Source organism: Rissa tridactyla, chromosome 1 (genome assembly GCF_028500815.1).
Source record: "Rissa tridactyla isolate bRisTri1 chromosome 1, bRisTri1.patW.cur.20221130, whole genome shotgun sequence".
NCBI classification, from domain to species: domain Eukaryota; kingdom Metazoa; phylum Chordata; class Aves; order Charadriiformes; family Laridae; genus Rissa; species Rissa tridactyla.
The window spans coordinates 16,873,130-16,896,294 of record NC_071466.1 but is presented as its reverse complement, the minus strand read 5'-3'; the positions used below and the strand labels follow the sequence as shown (position 1 = coordinate 16,896,294).

Genomic DNA, 23,165 nt, shown 5'->3' with positions numbered 1-23,165 from the left:
GTGTCTCCAACCCTCCTCTAAGTGCACCACAGGCATTTCTATGGGTCTTTAAGAATTAGCTTGGGTTTCCAGTTGTCCATGGACATAAAACTCCATCCCTTGGTGTCATCAAGCTAAAGCAAACGAATGACAACAACGACAAAGTCTGCAGTCTTCACCATGAAGTTGAAGGAACCACCAGTGCCAAAAGCAATGTTACAGAGGACGAGGAAGTGGACAACACATGTAAGGTGGATTGAGCACTTGTTACTTTCCCTCCTGAAATGAAAAGCAAAGTAATTAAGGAACAAATGATACAAACAGTTCCCAGTATATTTAGGTACTAGATTTTACCCAAAACTTGTATTCTATTATGCTCAGCAAAAACCTAACTTTCAGGCAGTGTATTACCTTGTGAGAACTGCAATCACAAAATAGGGTCCCTATACAGACACGAGGAAGTAGGGGATTTTATGATGATATCTACAGAAACTCATATGCTGAATCCTCATATTCAGTCTGCAAATGAATAGGAAATTCCAAAAGGGTATGTGGTTTTATGCCTTAATGGCATGGTTTAACCCTAGCTGGCAGCTAGAACCACACAGCTGCTCGCACAGTTCTCCCCCTTCTCCCCCAGAAGGGCAGGGAGAAGAGGGAGAAAGGAAGGGAAAGGGAAGGGAAAAATACCCTCGTGGGTTGAGATAAAGACAGCTTAATGAACAATATCAGACAAGGAAAATAGCAATAATAAAAATAATAACAATAATGACAAAAGTCTCTCTCAACACTTGGTAAATCAGTGAATTCGCACCATCCTGAGCAGTGATTGCGAATTCCTGTCCCCCAGCCAACCCCCATGTATATACTGAGCATGATGTCTACAGTATGAAATATTCCATTGGCTATTCCATTGTTCTGCCTATGTTCCTTCTCAGCTTCTATGGGAAGCTGAAAAAAAGTCCTTGAATACTATAAATATCAGCTAGCAACAACTAAAACAATATGCGATATTGATATTCCTTTCATACCAAATTTGAAACATAGCAGCCGCTAGAAAGAAAATTAACTGTATCCCAGCTGAAACCAGGAGACTTAATCCTCAAAAAGAATTAGGCTCCAGAATATGCCCTGAGTCACAATCACAAATATTCTTCTGGAAACAAGGAATGAAAGCTAGCCTTTGATCTTGATGTCTGTCTGGAGGAAGAAGTGGTCTTTTGCCCAATAGCCCAGTGATGGTGTTAGGTCACAGCAGTCCCTTAAAAAGCCATGCTAAGGGGAAATACGCTGTGGGCTGGCAGTGGCAACAGATCACAGGACGGGAAAGGAACCAGACTGTGCTTCTTTGGACCACAGTAGTCCTAAGTGTAACTGATCAAATGTGTGTAATTTAATCAAAAATAGCAGGTTAGAAGGAATGAAAGATTTTGTCCCTAGAATTCAGGCTGAAAAGATACATGAAACAAGTATTCCATGGAGTAGGGGTTGGTGTCTTCAGTATTCTGATGATAGCACTGTAGTTTGTGACTAGAGCAGAGATGAAATTAAGGTCTAGATTCAAGTTCCAGGCTCACACCTTTCGGACAGTACTCCTTAAGGACTAAAAAGCAATGTTTAATAGAATTTTAAAGTGTTAGCAGAAAATTAGAATTTAGATGCATTATAGTGTTTAGGCAAAAGTGAATGTTATTTTCTGGTTGTTCTTGCCACAAATGGTTCCATCCCTTTCTTACCAGTGTAATATTGATAATTTAAATTTTTTCAACATATTAGAGTAACTGAGGAAATAGAAGCTAGACATCATAATTTACTTCATGATAATATATTAATACGTTAATAATCTGACAAATATCTACTCAAAGGAGTCAATGGAACCTACAGAAAAATTCAGCTTGTTCTAAAGCAGGCACATACACAGGGTTCAGCTACCTAAATGCATGTCGTTGTAGCTGTGTTGGATCATACACCACTGGCTGGTGGTCCAGAATGATGTGCGTATCCTCTAAGTCCCACATAACATCTGTCAGCTCTGTGCAAATGTCTGAGATACCTCAGGACATCTCAGATGTCCTTGTGTGCCTATGTCTGAATATTTAATTTCAGAAGATCAGGCTGTCTAGGCTCCACTGTAGGTCTGTACGGATTACATCTCAGCTGATGATAGTGCTATTTGAGACACCTAGTGCATGTGTGGATATCAATTAGGTTTCCAGATGTTATTCAAGAAAGGGAGAGGTTTCCTGTAAATCCTCGGTTTTGTTCATCAGCCCCACAGGGATGCCTCAGATACTCTTGAACATCTCAAATGGCATTAGGTACCTTTGTTTCAGCATAGAACTGAAGACTCTGGTTAATGATTTTATCTAATAGCTAGAGAATTGTGAGAACATTTTTTTCAGGTAGAGGATAATAGGGTTAATGAGCACTGCTATAATTGCCACTCTTCCAAATATAAGCGTAACCTTACCTGAAAAAGATGGAACTCTGATCTGTGGACTAGCAGTCCCATCCCCTCCTTCGCTGACTGCACACACCTCAATGATGTAGACACCAACATCAGGAAGAAGCACCACCGCAGAGGTTTTCTGTGTTTCTATAACTTGACTGTTGCTCTGGCCTTCTTGCCTAAATAACACCTGTGGTCAATAAAGTAGATAGTAGTCATAGTGGTCGTTCAAGTTACATACCAGACATTTTGTGTAGGTAATGCAGTCACTGGAATGTTAACTGTTCTTGCTTTCTTTAAGGCTTTCTTGACATTACATTTGAACAGTCATCTGCTTTTACTCTCTCCTCCCCCCAATGGCTTCAAAACAATAATAGCAAAGTATATTAGCAATTAATGAATGTGAAAGGACGTTGATTACGATCTAGAGTGAAGATAAAGCATTTGCCTGCTCCAGCATGAGGTGTTACACAATTTTCTTCTGCAAACATTCTCCAAAATGCATTTGGGGTTCTATTTGATTCAAATTCTTATCCTCAAATTCATTTTTGTCTCAAGAACCCAACTGTAAATGTAAAGAAAACCCAAATGTAAAGAAAATGGCCTAAATAATGTCCTTAGTGTATTTACCTTAGCTGGCTAAATCAACTGAGAATAACTCAGATCTGTCCCTGCATCTCCTGTGAAACTCAGTACAAGCTTATGGCATGTGGGAGGAAAGCAAGGGAGTACATAGCTGCCTTTTTGGTACTTCCGCGTAAGTTTCTGTCCCCAGACAAAATTGAAAAGGTCGGAGAGGTGTAAAAAAGCAAAGTAGTCAACTGAACTTTCTCAGAATCTCAGCTATTCTGATAAAGGTTAGAGCAATTTCTGGTTTATTTGAAACATTTTGTCATTTCTTGATGATATTTCCTGATGTATCAGAGGGAATATCAGATTGTAGTCTATAGAAATGATTGTATATATGCTTCAAAAAAACCTCCCAACCACACCTCTGTAAAAACAGCGAAATAATTCTGCTTTGATTTAAAAGGTTGCAGTGAATTCCACTGCTTTTTATGATTTGTCATGTAAAAGTTAATCTGGATTTTACTCCTTAAAACTTCAAAACTTTAAATGCCAGATGTTGTCATCACTGATTGTTGAACATGACCAACATGATCACAAAACAAACTGGAGTATTTGTGTTTCTGCTTCATAAAAATATTAATTTTAATGTCATTTTAAGATACCTCATTCTTCTGCATTTCTGTAAATCCTATTGCAAACACAGTTAAATTATCGTATTAGTAGGAATTTCATTGCAGGCTGGTCTTGTTAAGAGCCACTTCTGAGTCAGATATGATGAACTGATCCCTCGGATAGAGCTTACTCGGTTTGTAATCAGTCGTTGAAAATCACAACACAGAAAATGTTGGGACATTTTGCTCTTTTCAATTTTATTTATTGCTTTTCATAGTGAGAACTGATTGCAGACAGTCTGTATAACATACTTTACTTCCACAGAAAAACAAGAAAGGGGAAAAAAGCCAACAGGGAAGAGGAGTATTCATTTGGAAGAAAGAAAGGTGAGCAAAGAAGGGGAAGCACTGACCTTGTATCCCATTACGTCGGATTCATTAGCTAGAGGTCTGACCGGCTCCCACCCAAGAGACACATGAGAGCCATCCTGTATCCACATAATATTGCTTGGTGCTTGGCTGGGAGCTGAGGAGAAAAAATAACAACACATACATAAATATAGTTTATAGGGAGTTTCCTTAAAATCAAAAGAAAAGTATTTCAATCTTTTAAAAATGAATCTTTTAAACGAGTTTACAACTTGTTGTGTTAGCAGGGTCCCAAATCTAGCTGAAATTCTAAAAGATGTTTTTTTTCCCACCAGAATAGTCATTTAATAGATCGTGGTGTATTTACCCAGCCCACCCCATGAACTCCACAGAGATTACGAATTTGAATTCTTTTCTGTCCCTTCTTTGTCAAAAATGCTTTGGTTTCTAGGAAGATAACCTTTGTTATGAATGCAAAGTCATATGAATTCATGTCTAAATATCAAAGCAAAGCCATGAATCAAAACTATACACGATTCCTGATTATTATACACTCCTCTTAAAGGAAAACGCAAGAAGGCAGAGGTTGCTCCCTGACTTCTCCCTTTGAGCAAAGGTACTGAGATCACTTACGGGACTTCTTGGTTGCTGCACGCACAGCAGTGCTAGGTGGTCCATACCCTGCAGCGTTGTATGCCCTCACCGTTAGGTGATATAATGTGTTTCCTTCTAATCCTGTCAGGAGGATGGATGATTCATTTCCTTCAGTTTTGACCTTTTCTGCTGCTTCTTCCTGCTCCATATCCTTCCAGTAACCAACCTACCAACAAGAGACCAGAGGAAGGATTAATATAGACATCTGGGAAGCTCATGCTTCCAGATGCTCATACTTCTTATCCTAGGGAGGGTCCTTTGGCATTTCTGACTTTTGTCTGATCATCAAGCCCTTTTAAACACGTGGGATTTGCTGTCTAAGGTCAGAGCCAAGCAATACAAACTTCTCCAAAATGGCGAGACTTGGAATATCGTGGTATTGCCTGAAGCACGTTGAATTGCTGTGTACTAGCACGAGCAGATGTAACTATAAGATGGAAGAGCAGAGGACAAACATCGGCAGGAAGTCAAAAGTATTTCAGAGAATTCAAGGAGAGCTCATCCTCTGGTAGGTCACCAGAAAATCTACCTTCACCCTGGAAAGCTCTGACCCCATCTGTTTAGAAGTGCTGTGAGCAATATTCCCTTCCTGGCCCTGTGCAACTCAGAGCCACAAGATTTCTTATTGTCATGAATAGAAAATGACAGAACACTGAAGAAAATCTTTCATTCATGTGAAAAATCTTATCTGAAGAAAAAGAAGGAAGTGGATTCAGTTTTAGGTCTTGGATATAAACAGGTTTCTGGTAAAAGCAATTTTGATAGTATGTTTATGCCCTTCCTTTTCAGACATAAAACCCCTAAATGATCTTTGTGGTTCTTAGTCCATATTTCTGGTATCTGTACTGAGTTTATCATAATCTCAAAGAGGTTATAGAGCTGAGCTAGGAATTTGACTAGTTTCTTTCCTCAGGGACCAAGTATATGCAGGGCATAACAGGGAAAAAGCAGTACTGTCTCTTTTTAATGTATCTAGGTGACCTACACAAGTAAGGTAATTCTCATGGGGCCCTATTTTCCCTAACAGGAGATGTCACTAATGTGCCACTCAAAGACTTACATTCAGCTTACCGTTATTCATGCTGAGACATGCTTGCATTTATTCCACATTTTGACCTTTTCTGCGAAGTTGGTTATTTCATAATAAGTTATTCACATTATATCTGGACAACTTTTCCTCTGAGAAAAAGGTCATGGACAATACAGCACTCTTGTGCATGTATCCCAGAAAATGGTGAACCAAAAAAACCAAAAGGGTTTCATAGGAAAATAAGACCAATGAGTACAATGCTGACCTTTTATAATTGCACTAGGACTGCCATTTAACAAAAAAAAAAAAATAAAAAATCTAGAAAGACCTGGCTGCAAAAATACACATTTAAGGTCATATCTTCACTTCAGTTAACTTTTGATCAAGTTTGTGCCAACTCAAAATCTACTTTTTGAGTTGTAAAATTCTTGTGAATATCTTTTTTGTGTGCCTGCATTGTCGCCTGCATTATCTCATGTTAAAATGCTATTGCTTTAATTCTTAGGTTAATTACAGCTCAGATAGAAAGTGTAGCTGTAGTCACCTCTTGTTATTGAAACAAGTGTGATGCACTGAGGTATTTTTGCTAGCTGAGTGCTTGACCAACTCTGTTGGTATCCGAAGTAACACCTAGTCACATCTTTCTTGGAAATAAAAAAGAATCAACAGCCATTTATTCACACATTAGAATTGAATCTCCAATGCTTATTATGTCTTGGGCGGTCAGATTCCTTTCATTGTACTTGCAATGCATCCTTGCATCACTAGAGTGATGAGGGCCACACGGTATTAAGCACTGTACAAACATGTAGCGAGAGGCAGCACATGTCCTGGAGACCCTATCATCCTGTTAGTGAAGTCTGATGAGGATCCAACAGGGAAATGGTCAGGAAGGAAAAGCAACTTGCCTAAGCTTTCACAGGTGGACAGAAGCAGGATTGGAAATGCAACTGAAGTATGGAAATCCTGCTTCTAGAAAACCAGGAGCAAAATCATAAGTAGCTCGGTAGCTCTCATTGTAGTAGTTTACTCACGGGGCACACCAAGTCTCACGTGAATGCAATGTACAAGACAGTAGCGAGCCGCAGCTTTTGCACTGAAACCTTTTTTTTAGTATAAAGAAGTTGTGAAAACTTGTTTTTCCAAATATTGGTGTTCAGACTATATAGATATTAAAACCTGATGAGTGTGAAAGAAAGCTAGGAGCATAACTCAGCCCTTTTGGTATTTTTCAAGTGTTTGGAAATGCTCTCCAGCACTGCTTATATGGCACTATCAGTTTGGATACTAATTATATTTTGCAAATGTTAAGTCTGCAAAAATAACTATGACATGTTCCCTGCACCACACGACAAAAGTGTCCTCCTTTGGCAAAGAGAAATTCTTCTGGGAATGAATATACTGTATTAAGCAGCAAAAGCATGAAACGCAATTTGGCAGTGCTTCTATTTCAGTTTCCCCTGTACTTCAAAGCCCTTAAGTGTTTGGTCTCTGCTTTTAAAATTCCCCTCAAAGTTTTGCCAGGTGAGTTTGGACTTTGATCTCAAAAAACACATTTCTCTTTCTTTCTTAATGCACACATCCATGTGTTCATGGCCAAATGAACTAAAGGAAAAAATGGTTATAAAAAAAAAACTCCAATGATTGTTGACTGAGGTTGATGATGGAGGAACATATCCAGTTGAACTGAAATGAAGATACTGCTGATGTTTAAAAGTGCTGAACATATTTCTTAAAATATAGGGTTGGTTTATCTACCTTATATGTGTGTTCTGGTTTTTTTTTATGTCTTACTATTTTCTGTTAGCTTAATTTATACTACTCAGAAGGGATTTACCACACTTAAGAGTAGGTTTTCATTAATGATAACTTTGAATTTTGATATAGCATGAAGCATAAATCACCCAAAAAGGTAGCCTATATTTTAAAAATGAAAGAAAAAGGTGGTGGTGGTGGGGGGGGACATTTCATCTGTTTAATGCATTATTGTTTGTGAGGTTTTAATTTTTTGCTGGGTTTTCTGTTCTTTTTCATCTGATCCCCAGAGACCCGTCTCTTTGAGCTGGAGAGAAAGCAGTAATGGTATTTAAACAACTGAATAGAGGAAATGCAGGAACATACAAGCTGCTTTGTCCTGACTGTGGGTTAAGCAGTTGTTAAAAGTAAACCATCACATTAAAAAGACGTTTCCATCTAAAATTTTTCTACCTCTGATACTTACAGACTACTTCCTTGAAGTCTCATGTTAAAAGGTATCTTAAATAATATTATTATTTTTACCAAATTGGTTTCTAGGGTATGCATAGTAGCACTTTGGTATAAATCCGTGTAATCCAGTTGCAGGCCCTCTTCTCTAAGTTCAGTAGAGTCAGAGTTACTGTCTGGATATTCTTTCTGTTGACCACAGAGAATTAAAGCAACAAATTCGACATTTTAAGTAAGAGCCTAAATTAGGTAGGATGAATCAAAGTGGACAAACACAGAAACTTTCCTGCGCTCTCTGATTGAGTCTTTACCAACATCAAAGTACTGACATAACTGCAAATGAACTTGAAGAGATATCAGAGTACAGAAAGCGCCAGGGGATAGAGAGCGGAGAGCTGAGACAACTGCTGCTAGCCCTAAAAAAATGATTCAGATTTCATTAAAACTGTTTTAATTATCATTACCAGAAACCAAATCAGCTCCTTGAACTGACACACCACCTTCATGCAAATGCTAGTGCTGGCACAACTGCAACAGTAGAACCAAGCACTCAGGCCAGGAGAAGATACGCTTTTTGTATCTTCTGCTGCTGCTTTTTGTATCATCTCAAGATATTGGAGTGACTGTCCTTCAGAACAAGATGAGAGGTTTCTGCAAAAAGGTCAATGAACCTCAGTTTCTTCCCTCTCACCAAAACATTGCTGACTCAAAAGAAGAAAACACTGTTCAGGACTCCTGGGTTCTGGGGTCTTCTCTGGAGTGTCTTATACCCTCCTCCTCTTTTCTCAGGTATTCTCTTCTCCCACATAGTCCTGCACACACATGGGACGAAAACTGGTATTTTACCTTAACCTTGAGGACTATCAAAAAATATCTAGTCATATTTTCTTATGAAAAATCAATAATTGCCTAGGTTTCTGATTTTGGGTGATAGAAAGCTAGTAGACTTGTAACAAGCTATTCATGATACAGACATTTCAAAGGGTATGACTCTCTTGAGGCCTTCATGACGGACCTCGAGTGTGATCTATACCTTAAGGACTTGAAAACCAGTGGTACTACTGTGCTATAAAATCCTGCTTGCAGTCTTCAGGACTTTAGAGGGCATTGAATTACCTTTTGAATAACTTTGTAGGCAAAATTGACTCATACATAAAACTATCCAATTGCTCATTTTGTGTTTGGAAAAATGCATCCATTCCAAAAGTGAAGTCTGGTAAATTGGTATTCACACTGGTGAAACACCAATTCCTCTTTTTTTCTGTCTTGCTTTACCAGCCTCTGGTAGAAACATCCATATATTCTTTCTAAATTACTTCAAGGTATACTTCACTAAATTTAAAAAAAATCCCAAAGACATTCCAGTACCTTGTAGATGTAATTGTCTGTTCCACCATAAAAACAGATAAAGTACACCCAAGAAAAAGCAAAACTCTTGAATATTTCTCTTTGAAAAGACAGAATATTACAGCAACAAGTTATTATGTCAAGTAATCCTCTCTGAAAATGGCATTCAAGATTTTCTATTTTTTATACTTTTTTTTTTTGTTGCAAGTTGATTTTTTAATTAGGTTAGTTAAGCTCCTATCCCCTGTGGGAATTCCAGTGCAAAAGACATGAGCTTTGTGATCTATACTTTAGTATTAGCCTTGGTTTTCTGGAAAAGAAAAAAAAAAGATATCTGCTCTTCTGGCAAGTAATTCTTTCCCTTTCCCTCCCTACCAGTAGTGAGTGACAAAGAAAATACTGCCTAGGGCTGAAATAGGCTTTATAACCTTCAGGTTATGGATTCTAAACAATAAGTATGAACCGTACACTATATTTTTCTACCATTCTGACAAAGTTTTCAAGCTACTTCTACTTTATCAGAGTGGAGCTGACATATATTTAGTAAGGTCGGGCGGACAGCTGACAAATCTGCACCGAAGTCAGGAATAATATGTGCTTTGGAAGATGCAAATGAGTACAGCAAACCTTGCATAAAACTCATGTGACATAACAGTTAACACTGCCTTTCACGGATGACAATGTGAAATTGGACAGGTTACTTTGCCTTTCATTACTCCTTAGCACAAAGTGCAAACAGGGCCGGAGTGAAAGCGGGTCACTGCAAACTTGTCCATCTGTAGTAAATATTCTGTCACTTTTGGTTGGTTAGACCCCAAACATAAAAAAAACCATAGCTCCCCCTTTAATAATGCTGCTGCTAAAAGGCCAGGAAATGTGAAGAGCACGTAGGTGGCTGTCACTGCTGTGGTGACCACAGGCAGAATACAAATTGCGACATGAAAACAGAGTGGCTAGTCAGATTATTTTACATTCAATTTGAATCGAAGGCAACATTTTACTTGTGGTCTAGAATAATTCTACATTAGGAAAAAATTGTTGAAAAAAAAGATAAATTATTCATCTTTTTATCAAAGTCACTGGATTTCTGTACATTAGCTATTTGCTATTTGTGGATTAAGGGAGTACTACAGGCTATGTTCTGCACTGTAATAGACACGATAAAACTTTCAAAATCAGTTTTTAAATTAAAATAATTTTCACAAAAGCTGAAGAAAGTGAATCATAGGGAAGGTATAAAGCTGCTCCATATATTTGGGTTTTTTTTTGGGGGGAGTTTAGCCCCAGTGTCTTGCTGCACAGAGTCCTTCCTTTTTACACTGAGGGGATGCTTTAAAGAGAAACTATCAGTATGTTAGCAAAATTGGGCTGATTGATAGTGTCGATTTAGTGTTTCTAAGTCAATACTGCAATGCACTGATGCACTATGCTGATCCTAGAAGTCATTTCCATGAAATAATTCCCCAAAATGGAACTGAAAAGATGTAGCAATACTGTCCTGTCAGAACCGGATTGGGTTCTGTCCTGCTGAATCAGTCAGGAGAGCAGCATTTAGCCTTCTGTTTATTGAGTAAGGGTTGCTCTGATCACAATGCTTCCTGGGAATAAGGACAGAAAAGAACGAAATACTCCCTGAAAGATTCATCTGTCAGAAAGCGGGCAGAGAAATTCTGGCTAAACAAACAAAGAGGAAAAAGGGAGGGGTGTGTATGTCCATAGAAAAAAAGCATCATCCTCTCCCCAGATAAAAGTAGTACCTCAGAAGGCTCCTCTAATTCCCTCATGGGATGAGGTAGAAAGGAGCAGTGAAGGAATTTTATATTTCATTTCTTTCTTCTGTCAACTGGCCTGAAATATTTACTCTGTAATCTTCACGCTAGAATCCTAAAATTGGTGTACAGCACAGTGAGGTGCCAAATTATTAATAAGGTTCAACATTAATAACCTCTGCTGTATCAATAAGAATTTCCAAATTCATTCCTAAGAAGTCCATGAGAGAAATAGAGCAGGTGAGTGTTACAGCTGGGGTCAGAATATGCTGAACTCTGAGGGTCCAAACACTTTCCGAGACAGGAAGACCATGTCTAATATGAAAAGAGCCCACTGTCCTACCTGTAACAGCCCCCTATCACTGGCACACATCTGTAGAGCTAAGGGAAGTGTTATGCGATAAGCAGGTAAATGCAAAATACATTGAAGTTATGAATGAATAAGTTTCTAGAGAAATAATTTTCACTTTTAGAAAGAAAATCTATTTTTTATTTTAAAAATACATAAACCAAAGTTAATAGAACATTTTGAGAATCAATGCGATTGATGAAATGAGAATAAAAGTAAAAATAATAGGTGTAATTTAAAAGACATCAAGATATCTGAGAGGGTGTAACAAAACAGCCATCTTTCTGAAGAGAAAAATACAGGGTGCAGTGAGTAAGTTATTTCAGAGAATAAAAGACTGGCCTGGAAATTGAAGACACAGGTTAAGAGCGAGTGGAACACTTCAACGTGGAAAGAGATAGCATTTGCAAGGTGAATATCATCTCTATCAAATACGGTTTTGTTCTCCTCACATATAGCAGTTTTAAAGGTAAAAGAGTTAGGTACCATTTTTGCTGCATGAAGCAAGCCACGTGCAAAGAGGTTAAAACATGTTTAATGTAAGGAAGAAGTGGGGATAAAGTTCAAGAGAGTTTGCAGAGTTCAGCATGGAGGCATATATGGGAAAGAGACCTGGACAAATGAAAGACCTGAGGGGACACATCATGGTCACAGCCTGCTTGGACTGTGCTGGAGAGTAATATGGGACTGTCTAAGTATCAAGAAGCTACAGCAAATCAGGTAAAAAAATACTACCTGACTGTGGGGTAAACATGCTGTCCCAGGTCAAGGCCATCCAGCCTGAGGCTGTGCTGGAGAGTGTGGTGGCTCTGGTGCTGCCTGGGCACCTAAACTTCCTTCCTAAGGCCATCAGTGATGGTGACCACCCCCCAGGTCTTGTCTGGATATGCTTCCAGGGAGACACTCTGTGCGAGTAGGTCACAAGATACTTTTAGGCATCCATATCATTGGTATCTGCTGCAGATCTACACGTTTACCCTCTTTTCATTGTTACTGTAGAGAATCAGGAGTCAGCACTCTCCAAAGGACAAAAGGAGGTACCCCAAAATCAGTAAATTGTGTCTATCTATCTGAGCTATTTCATGAGGAGCAGCATAGCCTGAACCACAAGGTCAGGATGGGTCATGTTGGCCCCAAAGGACAGGTTTAGTTCTAGGTGTGACCTGTTCCTAGAGGTTTGGATTGTAAACTGGATCCAAAGCTACAACTGGATCCAAAAGCGCGAGAAGGTCCATTGCCAGGGCCGGTTCTCTTTCCCAAATCAGTAAGGGCTGTCTCTAAGCAGAGATTTATTTGTGGACAGTGTGGCTGCTGCTTTTCATCCTGGCATACGACCTTTTTGCCGTCTGCCCAGCAGATGTCCCCCGGCCACCGCAGGACGAGAGCATGTGGACGGCAGAGGCTCTTTCCTTCCTCTGTGTTGATTGCTCTCAGTAAATAACAAGTTTGAACTGGTCACTTAGAGCTGGAAACAGTCAATACCTAATCTTACCTAGCCTCCGAGAGAGCCATGCTAGGTCACTTGCAGTTCTTTCAGCTATTTTTGAAGTGTCAAAGAGATGTTATAAGAACCGGTGTTGAAGAGTTTTCAAGCACAAATAAATAAAAGATGTGCCAGTGCTACAGCTGTGACCATTGTTCTACAGCTAGTCATATGTATGCTAAAATGAGCATAATTTCTACTGAAGTTTCACTACTGCACATGTTAACAGAATGCAACGCTAGCAAAAGCAACAAGACTTCTCATTATGATATTCTGTGTTCATACCTCAAATCCCTGTGGTCTTCCTAGACTTTCTTTAATATGTTTCCATGCAACAAGAATCTCTGATACAGACAAACTCGTAGCTTTGACATCGATGGGAGCAGCAGTCGGTTCTGTATTAAGAAAAATTGAAACAATAAACCTCCACTGTAACAACTTGTATTTATCAAAAACACTCCATCTGAAACTGTCATTTACTTCCTTTGTTCTACCTTAATACTCACGAGAAGGTATGACATTACGGGGAACATGAAAAACTGAACAAGATGAAGAGATTTTTATTGTTGTATTTCTTTATTTGTGTCATGCTACATCAATATCTCATCACCGATAACAGGTGCAGCAAACTGTGACAGAATCTCTTGTCTGATTTAAAAAAAAAAATCTTTAATATTTTTAAATGCCCCCCTGCTTCCACACACCCCTTTCACACGCCTTCATCAGCCTAACTCCAGCAGTAAATGGAACATTCATTCCCTTCCTGGCTTTTTAGTGCCGTTCTGTCAGCTCGGGATGAGCTTGCTGGGATGAACACCCTTGCTGGGTGCTCGGTCAGTCCTGCTCCGGCGTGATAGCGCGTAAGAAGTGATGCCCACTGTAATGCTGTAGTGAAATGCTACGTAAAAGGAATTTTTAGGACTATGTTTTAATGTCCTTGAAGTCACAGACAGCAGTGTTTGGGGCATGCCATCTTCCCTCTGCTGTGAAGCATTTACTGTTTTAGGCCTGGGATGAACACTTTTCTAAAGAAGGCATGAAGGCCTAGGATTTGTCCCTCTGACTACCTTTGTTGCTACCATTGTCCCTATGTCCATGTTCGTATCTCCATGCTATTCATAGGACACTCTGCAGTCCTGACCTCCTGATTATTTGGAGCAGAGGACCCTCCCTGCCCTCCAACCAGGGCGGGTGTCCTTCAGTGCTGCCGGGGTATGGCCAGGGGGCACATGGGGGGCTTAGGGATGCAGGATGCTTTACTCATCACACCTGCCCGACAGTGTTGACACAGGCACGTTTTGCTTTGCACTTCCATATCACTGAACACTTTACAGAGGTCAGACTTCTGGTGGTTGGGAATTGGATAAACATACATCTGCCACGACAGGCCGTTGAGCGTACCACCAACTTATATCACCAGGTAGTGCATTGGGAGTGAAGTGTCCAAAAACAGGCACATGTCAAACTGAGACATGAGCTAAGGAAATCTTTCAGATCTTTTGCTCTATTACCTAAATATTACTGAAAATTTGTTTAAGACAAACTATGGGGACAAGGCTCGAACGCAGACAGCGGAGCACACAGTAGCGGCATTTCTCCACCATTCTGGTGCAGTTCACTTGCTCAGCGAAAAGGTGAATTCACATTCGCCCGCAGCCGCAGAGCCTGCGATTTCTTCCTTGGCCTAATGTTCCTCATTACATTTCTAATGTGTTGATCTGCTCTTGAAGGGCAGGCAGAGGTCCTGGCTTTTATGTTATAGTGAGGCACATCAAAGAGCTTTCTAAAAAATGTTTTTTCGGAGGCTCATTTAACTGGGTTACAGAAAAGGAGTTTCCTTATGGAAAAGCCTGAGTTAAAATGATACATTTTTCTCAGTGATCAAACTGCCGTAGTAAGATGCCTAATATGAGTCTTGAGTCATTAGCTGCACTCCTTTCTCTGATCATATTGCAGGCATTATTTTGGCACTTCTGCCCTACACTTCTTCTCTGACATGGCTTGTATGAATTTTTCTTCCTTTTTGATGTCAGATTTTTAATGTTTGAAGCTCTTTTTGATCTCCTTTTTTATTTACTTCTGAAGAAAAGAAGCATTTCTGATGTGATGCAAAATGGTGTTCGCCAACAATGAGTGTTACTAATAAGTATAAAATATATATGGAACTTTTCAGGTAACAAAGAACAAAAAAAGTATCTCCAGGAGTAAGTGAAACGATCTTCTGAATTCAATACCAAAAAAATTGCGCTATGAAGAAATATATTCCTCATAACATGATTTTCTGTTCAATAGTTCCTCCCTGCTTTCTATTTTATGTACTACTAAGATTTGTGTGGCAAAAGCTATTTTCTAGTTTTTGTATTATTGAAGCAATTACCTTGTTGTCAGAAAAGATTGCAGTGGGATAAATAATTTGAGATGTACACAAAATGTTGGTTGGCAGCCTTTACACTTTCTATAAATGCAGAAATCATTTCCTCTTCATAGCATTCGCTAGGGGTGGTTTATGTATTGTTCCGAGTAGAAGCACAGAATATTTTCTGATATTTTTAAAAATCGTTTTCAACAAATGGAGTAGAAATACTTTGAATTTTTTTTTTAATGTGAAGAAAGTGCATTTCTTACATATCCAGAAATTATTCACTGCAGTTTCACTGATGTTAGACATTGAGAATATAAGTGTTGAGCAAAAGAACAGAAATTATATATTTAGGAATAAGGTATATTATGACTGTCTGAAAGTTTACGGAGACTAAACAACATTTTTAATTAATTCAGATAAGATGAGGACCGTATAATTTCTGGTGTTATAATACAGTCTGTGCTTCGCTCCAATGTCATGCTTTATTCTGTGTGTCTAAAACTAATGATAAGTTTGACAGGTTCATTAGGTTTTTCTGTAATGGTCCCTGATGTTATAATCATATCCTTTTCTTAATATCATGGCATTATGCTAAACCTGTTGGTGTCTGCCTGAGGTCATACTGATTGAAAAAAAAAAAAAAAAAGGGCCAACATCTTTAATGATCCCTTTAATATTCCCTGATTGAATTAAAGATGCAGCATGGCAAGTTCTCAAAAGGCTGTGTGCAATATCCACAAAACATTGTCTTTCCATTTGCTGCAATCACACTTTAAGGAAACATGTTCAATCTGTAGGTGTTTGGCTGCAATAAAGCAGGACAAGGAATTACACTAATTGCATTGATCTGGTGTTCAGTCGTCAAATGAATCCTTAATTTTGATACTGGCAAGAGAAAGAAGAGTTAGATACTAGCCCTCATTGTGTTATCCCTATTTATGACCATAAACTGATTTGTTTTTCTGAAATATTATTCCGTAAAGATTTCCACATGATCTAACTTAAAAAGCATCCAAGGGTCTGTTCATGTTTTTGTTGTTTTAACTCTTGTGTGGAACAGAGCTTCAGTCAGGACTCCTCATACAATCACTTAATATCCGTTCACTTCTCATTTTGACTCTAGAAAGGACTTTTCCCCACTTGCCTAATTCAAAATCTGAGCTCTCATTTGAAGGTAAGAACCTCAGCCTGGGTAATTGCATTATGACTCCAGGCAGCAGCACATAGTTGATATTTTGGGACTTCAGCCAGGACCCATGACTGGGATAATTCCTGTCTGTGGAAAAAAAATCACCAAAGAGATCTATCAGAAGAAAAATCATGAGGAGTCATCCCTCCTGTGTCAACCTGTAGGTAAAGTGGTAGCATTTACTCCCTTGTGGGAAATAGCTACAGGGAGTATCTTCCAAATCAGGGCATTTCCAGTAAACTGTTTCCATTCCTGAGAAAAGCCATGAGACATTATACTTGGCTCCACCTCTCAGCCTGTTTGATGTGTGTCCCTGGTTTGGGGACTCCACCAGATCTATGGTGGCACGGCTGCCACAGGATAAGCCTTTCTCTGGAATCTTGTGCTAGAAAGTGAAAAGATGTCTGACTTCCAAAACACCAAAAATGAGATGACTGATGAGATGATGAAGCCCTGGACAGGCCCTGGGGCTTCTCACCTTTCCTCAAGTTCTATTTTCACCTTCTCTCCGACCAATGTCTTAGCAGAGGACTTTAAAATGGAGAAAAATTAGAAGGGTGAGGAAATGAGCTAGCAGCAAAGCAGCAACCAGGCCGGCAGAGCTGACCTCTGCCCTGGACCTCTTTTGTTTAGTGTATTTACCTGTCAGGTAGAGCTTCTGAAGCTTGCTCCTATAACGCTGCTCTCCTTCACGCTTGCTCACAGCATACATCCTCCTGCATCTCCCCTTTCTCCACGGAATAACTCAGATTTACTACACGGTGGAGTGTCACATGGGAATAAGGAGCTGCCATATTCCATGAAGGCTTTGCCAGCATGTTACCTACATGGGGCTCGCTCTCCTTGGCACACAAGTAAAAGTTGGATAAGTGGACTGATAAAATTCAGGCTTTGTTAGATTGAAAGTTCAGATGAGCGTTGCCGTCTTCAAGAATATAAATGGTTAATTTCCAGCAAGTGACATGGCAGCAAGCATTATCCTCAGCACGTGAGGAGGGGATGTGCCTGCTACATTGATTGCACACCTGACTTTCCATGGGGGCTAGTGGCATTAATCCAATAAATGCTTAATAAACTCTTACATGTCAGGGTTGTGATTTCATTCTTTAAAACATCAGTAGAGACAGCTCTAGCTGAACTTTAACAGGATCTAATCCAGATGGATCAACTGTCAGAAACAGGAAATAACCCACTGTAGTTTACAGCTTTACAGGTAATATGCTGATTTATTAATTTTCAGGTTCACCTAAACCCCAAGTAGCTCTACTTCAGCTACGAAATGAACCACAGGATTTCATGAATGTAAGATTTTAATTAAAGACATGGAGGCTGTATTTAAACGCGTGTAACTGCATATTATTTCCTCTAAATGAAAAGGAAAGGGTAATTTGTTTGTTTGTTTAAACAAGGGCTCAGGGTGAAAAACGAGGGGAGATGGGCCTAACTAGAACAATCCTTCTCTTTGCAGTGGCTTGTTTAATATCACATCATCCACTAGCTGGCCTGATGCAAAACTTCTTAAAGTTATGAAGGAACAAAATTGCAAAGGCTGTTGCATGGCCCTTTGCCTTTCACATAACTGACAGCTTTGGTTCTCCATTGGCTAAAGGAATTAGTACAAATCCATAGAAAGCAAGAACGAAAGCTCTGTGCAGTATCATTACATCTTGTGTGTATTAGAGAAGTGCATCTGGGGTCCCTCAGGAGGTTTTAAACAGCAAAACTGAGAGTCTCCAGGCTTTACCTCATACTGCTTAGGGCTATCTTTTTTACATCTAGAAGTTTTTAGTAGTATTCACTACACTGTTTATCAAAATTATAGAACTTTCAATTTTTGTGAAGATAATTTCAACAGGTGCCTGAAGGAGAAGGTGGATACTGAAACTAACAGAACTAGTTCTGTATCTCCCATTGTGGCAAGCATTAAAAAAACAAAACAAATGAGCTTTATAAAAGAGCTAACTCATCTTGAAATCAGTTAGATTCCCTCTTTCTCACAGAAGCTTATTTCTTTTTCCTTTTATATTTTCGCCTATTTCTGTACTACATTTATTCTAACTTGTATTTATTCTTGTGCTGATAGGCTGTGTCTACACTTGTAAACTAAATAGGGACAGGGAGACAAGGCACCAGCCTGAGCATGGACATACAGTTGTTCGTAGCATGAAATAGCACGATCTGTGGTGAAGTATTGACTCTGGCCAATTAGTGCTGCCCCAAAATATGCCTGGGAATACGCTGGTGCCTGGCCAGGGATCGTTCCCAGGAGGTGTATTTTTGTCAACTGTTATTTCTTTACATTATTTTGGGATGGAAAAGATCTTGCCCCAGGTCCTTGAGCATATAAAGGGGACTAGCTCTCACCATCCATGGCAGTAATGAATTTTATTTGCAGTACATTTGAACAGCAAATTCTGAATTGTTTAAATTGGAAAGGGTTGAATTTCTGAGCACTCGACAATACGAGACGGTTTCACTACAGATGTAAAAATTTGCAGACTTTCACATTCTTATTAGTTATCCTGTCTGTATCATCTTATTTACTCAAAATGAATGAAAAAGTATTTCACTATTGTCGGTCCATTCTTTGATTATCTTTAGTATCAATACCTTATTTGCTTGATATTTTTCATGCTTTATATACTTTCCTAACTTTAAAAAAATATCTTTTTTCACCTAAATTTTTGGCACTACTTGGTTATTCTTATCATTTGCATTATTTGGATTTTATTATGTATGCTTTTTAGTTATTCTGAACATCTTTTAGTGGTTACATCTCTAGGTCCTCAGAATTAATGTACTGTCTTAGAAATGTACCATTTCTTGCAGTATTAACTTCAGGTATCTTTTACACCTTTGCCTCAGAGACATTCCAAACCATTTCCATTTCTAGTCTCAACTGTTAATTCTGTCTTATTAAACAATTTCGTGCTATTTAATGATGACTTCTTCCGCTGTTACTTGTTATGATCAGCTTTTCTGTAGTGTCTTAATTGTTCATCAAAACAAGACTATAGTAGTATTATTTCTTTTCAGTTATTCAGTTATACCGGATAAAGAATCTGCTAATTATCACAGCCGGAACACAAGGTCATTAGTTGTATTCCAAAACGCTCTGAGCAGCTAAATTCTCTCATAAATAACAGTGTCCTGCAATATTCACCTAAAATTAGAAAGGTCTTTCTCAGCATCCAAATTTATCAGGGCCATCAGCAACTGACCTCTAGCTTGACTCTCAGTTTCTTTAATTTCCCTTTTCTGAAATTACATGAAACCCAAGGATATTCTGTTTTGTACTGGTTTTGTATTCCCTGATATGTTAGCACATCATCAGCATGTTATGATATCCAACCATTTTTACTTTTGTTTTCTTTCCTCTGTGGCTCATACTCTGTCTAGTCACACTTGCTAAAGCAAGCCTACCTGGCCATCACTCTTACTAGTACAGCCTTTTCCATCTTCTTGTGATCACGCCTTTACGCTATCGTATTTCCATCCATTGCTATATTTCTGATTTTCCCAATTTTCCTCTTCCATTGAATTCAAGCCATGCATAGAGATTGCATATGATTTCCCTGATACTGAAAGCTTGTATTAGTAGTCTTGGCATTCTTAGCCCCTCAGTATTTAAGTGGAATGTACTCACCAAGAAAAATCTCCAAAGAACATATAAATTTTAAAATAAACAGTGCTTAACACTGCTTTTGTTCACTGTTTTATTTTCAATACCTTGTGCCTTTACAATTTCGGTTCTCTGTGGATCAAACCCATCTGTGCCTGCACCAAAGTTTGGTGCTTTGTTTCAGTATGCTCTAGCATGAATCTGCTACTGCTATTTTCCTGGCAGAAAACTCAGTCAGAAGATTTCTCCCTACTCTGTTCATGCGCCTTTTCAGCTTCAGGCCTGCACATTGCGACCTTTCTTCTGGTAGGCAGCCTAACTTGCTGAGCTCTGTGTGTGCTCTGGTGTTTCCTTCTTTTATTAAAGGGTTTCTTTATGAAAGGTTCAGGCTTGTCTTTCCCTGGTGCTGGAACATGTCTATTGTGTCCCTATGTTCTGCCTTCTTATTGAAGATAATTGAGCATCTTTTTTTCTATCCTGCATCTTTTCTGTGTCATCCTCATTCCCTTTTCAGAACTGGTCCCTGGCTCTCATCATCTCTTTTATCACTGAAACATCTGACCTCTCTTTTTCTTCTTCTCTCCTTGATTGTTTGCTTCCTTTTCTAAGGTCTCCAGGAAAGAATCCTCCTTCAAACTTTTCTAATGCATTAATCCATCTTTTCCAGAGGGTCACATTTGCTTTTTTCCTTCCTGGGTTATCCTGCTAGTTTTGTACAACCTTTCTTATCTGCTTCTCCATTCCTCCATTACATTCATCTGCATCTTTAACTCCTGGACAGTCTCTCCCATGAGCTGTATGTTGGAGATGTTTCCTATTAAGTCAAAAGGCCAATGAAGGAGAAGAAATGTCTTAAAACATCTATAACCAGTCAGGCGTTTCCCCCCTTCCTCCCCCCCACACCCCTGATAACCCTAACTTTGGGTTATCAGCATCATTGATCCCGCTGTAACCGTTGGTGTCATGTTATCTTTTAAATATCTGACTTGGAGATTGAGATAAAAAGATTAGCCCCTCCAGGTACTTATGAAAAAGTGCTTGTGTTTGTTGAGATTCTTTACCCACTGGAAGGCAGTTTTTTAAGCCTTTTGGCTCATTCACAGACGCTTTATGCAGTCATAGGTCAGTCAGCTGTGTTCACAGAGGAGAACATCTTACTCAATGCCACCTGCGAAGCTGCTTGCCTGGGCACAACTCACAGCCATCACACATGAGGTTTCAATGCAGATCAGAGAGCACATAATACACAGTCACAGTCACCCAGAAAAGAGAGATGCATTCATTCTTAATAAATGAGAAATTTCTTCCTTGTCCAGAACCTGTCCTATGCAAACTCTTTGGGTTTTTTTCCCATGTGCTTAGCAGAGGCACAAGGATTTAGACTTCCTTAGACATTTTTTTTTTTTAATGCCAGCAAACAATTTTAGATCCATCTGTAGATGTAGGTAACCTTTTAATATGCAACATAAAGTTTCCTTAGCTTTTAATAATTTTATCCTAGGCCTTTATTCTAGATGTTTGCAGAGCAGTGAATTGAGTGTGTGGTGAAAATCAAGTAAGCTAAAGGTTTGCTGGATCAGCCATAGGACTATAATACATCATACTGCCAATCTTAATTTCACGGAATCACGGAATCACGGAATCTTCAGAGTTGGAAGGGACCTCTAGAGATCATCTAGTCCAACTCCCCTGCTAGAGCAGGATTGCCTAAAGCACATCCCTCAGGGCTGCATCCAGGCGGGTCTTGAAAATCTCCAGAGAAGGGGACTCCACAACCTCCCTGGGCAGCCTGTTCCAGTGCTCTGTCACCCTCACTGTAAAGAAGTTTTTCCGTGTATTTGAACGGAACTTCCTATGTTCTAGCTTGTGCCCATTGCCCCTTGTCCTGTCACTGGGAACCATTGGAAAGAGCCTGGCTCCGTCCTCCTTAAACCCACCCTTTAGATACTTGTAAACATTAATCAGGTCCCCCCTCAACCTTCTCTTCTCCAGGCTAAAGAGTCCCAGCTCTTTCAGCCTTTCCTCATAAGGGAGGTGCTCCAGTCCCATAATCATCTTGGTTGCCCTACGCTGGACTCGCTCCAGTAGTTCCCTGTCCCTCTTGAACTGGGGAGCCCAAAACTGGACACAGTACTCCAGTTGTGGCCTCACCAGTGCAGAGTAGAGGGGGAGAATGACCTCCCTCGACCTACTGGCCACAGTCTTCCCTATGCAGCCCAGGATGCCATTGGCCTTCTTGGCGACAAGGGCACACTGCTGGCTCATGGATAATTTGCTGTCTACCAGGACCCCCAGGTCCTTCTCCTCAGAGCTGCTTCCCAGCATGTCCGCCCCTAACCTATACTGGTGTTTGGCATTCTTCCTTCCCAGGTGCAGGACCCTACACTTGCTTTTGTTGAACCTCATCAGGTTCTTCTCTGCCCAGCTCTCCAGCCTGTCCAGGTCACGCTGGATGGCAGCACGGCCCTCTGGAGTGTCGGCCACCCCTCCCAGCTTGGTATCATCAGCAAACTTGCTGAGGATACACTCTGTCCCCTCATCGAGGTCATTAATGAATATATTGAACAAAATTGGTCCAAGTATTGACCCCTGAGGGACACCACTCGTTACAGGCCTCCAACTGGACTCTGTGCCGCTGATCACAACCCTCTGGGTTCTGTCACTCAGCCAGCTCTCGATCCACCTCACTGTCACCTCGTCTAGCCCATACTTCCTCAGCTTCCTAATGAGGATGTTATGGGAGACAGTGTCAAAAGCCTTGCTAAGGTCAAGGTAGATGACATCTACGGCTCTCCCCTCATCCAGCCAACCCGTTATAACATCATAGAAAGCTATCAGATTGGTCAGACATGATTTGCCCTTGGTAAATCCATGCTGACCACTTCCAATAACTTCCTGTTCCTCTATGTGTTTGGAGACGACATCCAGAATGAGTCGCTCCATTACCTTCCCAGGGACAGAGGTGAGACTAACCGGCCTGTAGTTCCCTGGGTCCTCCTTCTTGCCTTTTTTGAAGATTGGAGTGACGTTAGCCTTCCTCCAGTCCTCAGGCACCTCTCCTGTTCCCCATGACTTTTCAAAGACGATGGAGAGTGGTCTAGTGATAACATCTGCCAGCTCTCTCAGCACTTGCGGGTGCATCCCGTCAGGGCCCATGGATTTATGAATGTCCAGCTT

At 39.9% G+C, this 23,165-nt stretch overlaps 1 protein-coding gene across 1 annotated transcript in view; it reads right to left on the bottom strand.

Annotated features, from left to right (window-relative positions):
* Nucleotides 1-113: 113 nt before the first annotated feature.
* The window catches only part of CNTN5 (contactin 5), a 260,804-nt gene continuing 237,752 nt past the window's right edge, over nucleotides 114-23,165 (bottom strand). The window contains exons 19-23 of the mRNA XM_054187800.1: nucleotides 13,101-13,210; nucleotides 4,612-4,798; nucleotides 4,023-4,135; nucleotides 2,450-2,618; nucleotides 114-258 (exon numbers count right to left, since the gene is read on the bottom strand). Coding sequence (XP_054043775.1) covers nucleotides 155-258; nucleotides 2,450-2,618; nucleotides 4,023-4,135; nucleotides 4,612-4,798; nucleotides 13,101-13,210 — 683 coding nt within the window. The 3' untranslated portion in view covers nucleotides 114-154. The remainder of the gene's footprint in view (nucleotides 259-2,449; nucleotides 2,619-4,022; nucleotides 4,136-4,611; nucleotides 4,799-13,100; nucleotides 13,211-23,165) is intronic.